The sequence below is a fragment of the Colobus angolensis genome, unplaced genomic scaffold (genome assembly GCF_000951035.1).
Source record: "Colobus angolensis palliatus isolate OR3802 unplaced genomic scaffold, Cang.pa_1.0 Scaffold38, whole genome shotgun sequence".
Classification (NCBI taxonomy): domain Eukaryota; kingdom Metazoa; phylum Chordata; class Mammalia; order Primates; family Cercopithecidae; genus Colobus; species Colobus angolensis.
Window position 1 is genome coordinate 6,665,794 of NW_012117154.1, and position 5,686 is coordinate 6,671,479.

General features: G+C 45.7%; 1 protein-coding gene across 3 annotated transcripts in view; it reads left to right on the forward strand.

Annotated features, from left to right (window-relative positions):
* The window catches only part of PKNOX1 (PBX/knotted 1 homeobox 1), a 38,919-nt gene extending 33,504 nt beyond the window's left edge, over nt 1-5,415 (forward strand). For all 3 annotated transcript variants that reach the window (XM_011954105.1, XM_011954106.1, XM_011954107.1), the window contains 2 exons: nt 224-396; nt 4,075-5,415. In XM_011954105.1, the coding sequence (XP_011809495.1) occupies nt 224-396; nt 4,075-4,286 (385 nt within the window). In that variant the 3' untranslated portion in view covers nt 4,287-5,415. The remainder of the gene's footprint in view (nt 1-223; nt 397-4,074) is intronic.
* Nucleotides 5,416-5,686: the final 271 nt, after the last annotated feature.

A 5,686-nucleotide genomic window follows, 5' to 3' on the forward strand; every position in this document is an offset into this window, starting at 1 on the left:
CCGTCTCAAAAAAAAAAAAAAAAAAAACAACAGGCTCTGTGTTTCTGGGCATTTAGATAATTTAGAATAGTGTTGAGTCCTCTTAAGTAGTTCTTATAGTGGAGAACGTGAGTTATTCTTTGTAGCGTGGGTCATAGAGCAGCGTGTTTGCTGGGATTTGTTAATCCTGTATAGGGTCTTTACAAAGTCTGTTTTCATGGAAGCTTCTCTTTGTCGACCCCAGGTTCATCAATGCCAGAAGACGAATTCTTCAGCCAATGTTGGATTCAAGTTGTTCAGAGACCCCCAAAACAAAGAAAAAGACAGCTCAGAACCGGCCAGTTCAGAGGTTTTGGCCTGACTCTATTGCATCAGGAGTCGCACAGCCACCGCCGAGCGAGCTCACCATGTCAGAAGGTATGGGTGGCCGGCCAAGGCCAAACATGGTGGACCGTGGGGTAGAGATTATGAATAAGAGGCCTGGATCGGGCCTGTTAGCTGTGAGCCTCAGGTCACGCGGTGAACAAAAGTACATGTGGTTCTCTTTCTCTGCAACTAAAACATGAGGAAGCTGCATTCTGGGTGCATGGGAGCTCTCGGTGAGAGTTAGTAGTAGAGAATGTAAAACACATGATAGAAATATGAAATCATTAATTCTGCCTCCAAGACACAGTCACAGACAGTGGATCTTCTCCTTTGCTTCTGTGTTTACTCTCCTTTTCCCTCCGACTCCAGGTGCGGAGGAGGGACTTACCCTGTTCTCACCATGTGTCTTCTTTCTCTTCATCCTCCATGCCCTTCTCTTCTTTTTGCTTATTCCCTGTGGCCTCTGCCCTCCATCCCCTGACACAGGCAGTCATTCTGATGTGTTTTATAAGCATCTGTCTGTTCGCGTGAGGTCTTCATATTTTTGATGGTTTTGTGTGCATGTGTTTTTTTTTTTTTTGAGACGGAGTCTCACTCTGTCGCCCAGGCTGGAGTTCAGTGGCACGATCTCGGCTCACTGCAACCTCTGCCTACCAGGTTCCCGCCATTCTCCTACCTCAGCCTCCCAAGTAGCTGGGACTATAGGTGCCCACCACCACGCCTGGCTAATTTTTTGTATTTTAGTAGAGGCGGGGTTTCACCATGTTGGCCAGGATGGTCTCGATCTCCTGACCTCATGATCCGCCTGCCTTGGCCTCCCAAAGTGCTGGGATTACAGGCATGAGCCACCGCGCCCGGCCTGTGTGCGTGGGTTTTTAAGTATATGTAAATGGTAGTATTTCCTCTTCTTTTTTTTCTGGCAGCGATAGAACCTTATTCAGTTAGGAAAGTTTGGGGCCATTATTTCTTCAACCATATTTTCTGACCTTCCTCCTGCAGCCCTTTTTAGGGACTTCAGTGCCTGTGTATTAGGTGGTGAAAAGTTTCACACAGTTCCTGATGTTCTTTCCAGTTTGTTAGATTCTCTGTGTTTAATTTTGGGTGATTTCTGTGACTCTCCTTCTGCTGCACTAATCTTTTCTTCTGTACGGCTTCATCTTACGCTCATCCCATCCAGTGTGGTTTTCATCTTAGACCTTGTAGTTTTCATGTCTCCAGAAGTTCTGTTTGAGTCTTTCCTGTCTGTCATGAGTCTACTTAAGTTTTGAACACACAGAATACAGTTGCCGCCACTCTTTTGATGTCCTTCTCTGCGAATTCTAACATCTGTCAGCTCTGGGTCAGTTTCAGCTGATTGATTTTCCTCCTTATGACAGGTTTTCCTGCCTCTTTCATGCCTAGTCATCTCACTGGATGGCAGGCATTGGGAATTTGGCCTTTTGAGGTGCCGGATGTTTTTGTATTCCCGTAAGTCTTCTTGAGCTTTGCTCTGAAGTGCAGTTAGGTCACTTGGGAGCAGTGTGATCCTTGTGGGTGGTCCCCAGCAGTGCTCAGGCTAGGGCAGATTATCCCAGCTGAGGCCAGACCTTCCTGAGTTCTCCATCCAGTGCCTGAAGACAATGAGTTTTCCAGGCTACCTGTGTGAGTGCTGGGCTCTGTTCTCTGTGGTCTTTTCAGACGGTTCTTCCTGCGACCTCAAGTCAGTTCCCTGTGGCAGGTGCTGATGGGTTCTCCCCTGAATGCGCAGGTGACTTTGCGCGGGGGGTGCTGGCCCCCGGGTTAGGATGGGCTGTGAATCACACTTATTTTGTCTCCATTTAGCCTTTCTTGAGTTGTGTTATGTGCATTTAAACCAGAGCGTCCTCAAGTACTGCTGTGACTGCATTCTTTAGGTTTGGATGTGTGGTGGTCTTCTCTTTAAAGAATGTACAGCTAGAAAGTTATTCTGTTTCTCCCTCTTTCTCTGTCTCCCTCTGTCAGAAAAGGGAATACCTATCTATTGAGGAAAGACATTCAAAGAACATTCAGTGAAAAGTAAATCTCTCTTCCATCCTGGCTTCTACTTCTCCAGGGACAACCACTGTTACCAGTTTCCTGTACAAGCTCCAGTGCATACACGATATGATATTGTATGCACAGACATGAATGAATGAAAGTGTATCTCTTTTAAATTTTTTTTTTTTTTTGGACAGAGTTTCTGTCTGTCGCCAGGCTGGAGTGCAGTGGTGCAATCTCAGCTCACTGCACCTTCCGCTTCCTGGGTTCAAGCAATTCTCCTGCCTCAGCCTCCCGAGTAGCTGGGACTACAGGCACACACCACTACACCCAGCTAATTTTTGTATTTTTCGTAGAGACAGGGTTTCACCATATTGGCGAGGCTGGTCTCAAACTCCTGACCTCATGATCTGCCCACCTTGGCCTCCCAAAGTGCTGGGATTACAGGCGTGAGAAACTGCTCCTCGGCCTCTTAAAATTTTACCCAGATGTTAGCATATCACATAACACTGTCTCTACTTTCTTTCATTACTGATTTATACATCTCGCAGAGTTTTACAGATGAGTAAATGTTGGTCCACTGTATTGTTTAGTAGCACCATAGCATTCCATTGTTCAATTTTGTTTTATTTTATGTTTTTGAGACAGGGTCTTGCTCTGTCACCCAGGTTGGAGTGCAGTGGGGCAAGCTTGGTTCACTGCAGCCTGAACCTCCTGGGCTCAAGTGATCCTCCCGCCTCAGCCTCCTGAGTAGCTAGGACTACAGGCATGCACCACCATGCCCAGCTAATTTTTAAATTTTTTGTAGAGATAGGGTCTGCCTATGTTGTCCAGGCCGGCTGGTCTGGAACTCCTGGGCTCAAGGGATCCTCCCTCCTTGGCCTCCCACAGTGCTGGGATTACAGTTGTGAGCCACTGTGCCTGTCCTTTCCATTGTTGAGTGTTTTTAATTTGGGCCTTGCTCGTGGATATTTGGGCTGTTTCCATCTTCTGCTGTTAGGTTTTACAACAGGCACGGGCATGTGACAAGGTTTCTCTTCTTTCACACGAATCTTCCTCTTTCTGTATTCTCCTTTTTCCTTTTTTTCTCCACTATATTGTTCTTGTGTCTTTCTTTTGTGTTTTTGGGTTTTTTTGTTACTACAGTACTTTTTGCTCCATGAATCTGTGTTCTGTATAGTCCTGATCTCCACTGAGGTTGTTCTTAGGCCAAGGCCTTATTAGCTAAGCGTGGCCTGAGGCTGATTTCAGAAGGAGTTTCTTTTTTGGTGGTTTTTTTTTTTTTTTTGAGGAGTCGTCTTGCCCTGTTGCCCAGGCTGGAGTGCAGTGGTGTGATCTCCGCTTGCTGTGAGCTCCACCTCCCGGGTTCACGCCATTCTCCTGCCTCAGCCTCCTGAGTAGCTGGGACTGCAGGTGCCCTCCATCACACCCAGTTCATTTTTGTATTTTTAGTAGAGATGGGGTTTCACCGTGTTAGCCAGGATGGTCTCGATCTCCTGACCTCGTGATCCGCCTGCCTCGGCCTCCCAAAGTGCTGGGATTACAGGCATGAGCCACTGCGCCCGGCCCAGAAACAGTTTCTTAAATCCCTGTTGAACATTCCCTAAACATATATAGGTTTTTGTTTTTTTTTTTTAACTTTAGGTCAAACAAGCAAACAGTACCCAACTGAGTAATAAAGTGTTTTTCTGTGAGTACTAATTTAAATAATGACACACCTTCATCCTGCCGCAGGAGCTGTTGTCACCATCACCACTCCCGTGAACATGAACGTGGACAGCCTTCAGTCTCTGTCCTCGGACGGGGCCACCCTGGCGGTGCAGCAGGTCATGATGGCAGGGCAGAGTGAGGACGAGTCTGTGGACAGCACAGAGGAGGACGCGGGTGCCCTGGCCCCTGCCCACATCAGCGGGCTTGTCTTGGAGAACAGTGACTCCCTACAGTAGGGGCAGGCGCAGACGCACCTGACTTTTTAGAGTTTGCACAGCAAACATTTTACAGTTTTATTTCTAATATGTTTTATATGTAGATATAGAAGAGTGCACTTTTGTATTTCATAGTAAGCTTAAAGCGCGTCTTTGCCGGTGCAGCGACTTCTTTCAAGAGTGTGTATGTGTGTGTGTGTGTATTTTTAAAGAAATTCTTTAAAGGTTTAACGCTAGATTGTGAGGAATGACACACCACTCCCTCCCCACCTTGAATCCCTAATTAGATTAAGAAATAGCGCTGCCATTTTCTAAACCGTGATGCAGTTTTCACTTAGTTCTGTGGTTCCAGCAGATCTCAGTGGGCTGGCTCATTTGTGTGGCCCATGGATTTGAAAGAAGCCGCTGCACCCGAAACTGCCAGTGTGCGGCGACGACGGCACACGCCTAGACTGAGCGTGGCTTCATCGTGAGTGGATGGATGGCAAGCTTAGCAAGCCTCAGTCCCCTCATGTTCAGTGAGCCTGTTTCATTTGCTATGTATAAAAAGAAACTCCTATTTTTACCTTGCTGGAATTATTGGATAAAAAAGCTATTTTTATAAATTCGTTATGAATTGGATGATGACTATATTGAGGATAAAATTTCTAGAGAAAGAAACAATACATGCTTGCTATTAATATTTCAATTTGGAATGTTCTGAATTGACCAAATTTAATGAACCTGCCCAAAGTTAGCTACTGTTCCATGGTTCTTTGCTCTCCCAGGGTAGTGATGAGCATTTACTACAAGAAACAGCTATTTAATGAAATTTTTGATATCTGCAAATTTTTGTTGATATGTAATGCTTGGATTGCATTTTACACTTGATCTAAACATGTATCGAAAGGCATTTGCTAAATAGGACTTCAGGTAAGTGAAGCGAAATGGTAGCCAGTGATCCGTTAGGAGCTCTTACCATACATACTCCAGTCTAATTTAAATCTGACCACAGTTGCATGGTTGCTTTACCATGTTAGCTGTGTATTGTTTTAGAAGTTTTAAATTCAAAATATGTTATGCACAGAATGTTTATTATAAACTAATATAAAATGTGCTCTACCCCATTGGCTCAGAGCTAGGGCAAACAGCAGATATTCAGACTTTATTACTTAACTAGCCCACATCCCTGGAGTCCCAGCGGCGAGTTGGTCTGGCGAGGGCGCAGCAGCAGCCCCCACGGGTTGGCTCCCACGTTTGCATTTGTGGCTGGTCTCCTGGTGTCAGTGTTCTCTTGTTGTACGTTGTTGCTTTTGACTTTCCAGAGCCCTCCTGCTCACTTGACCGTATGAGATTTGGAATAACTGTAGGACTTCTGCTTCCTGGTAACAAGATGAACTGAAAGAGTGGGCTGGGTTCTGTTTTCTTCGGTTTTGATTTGT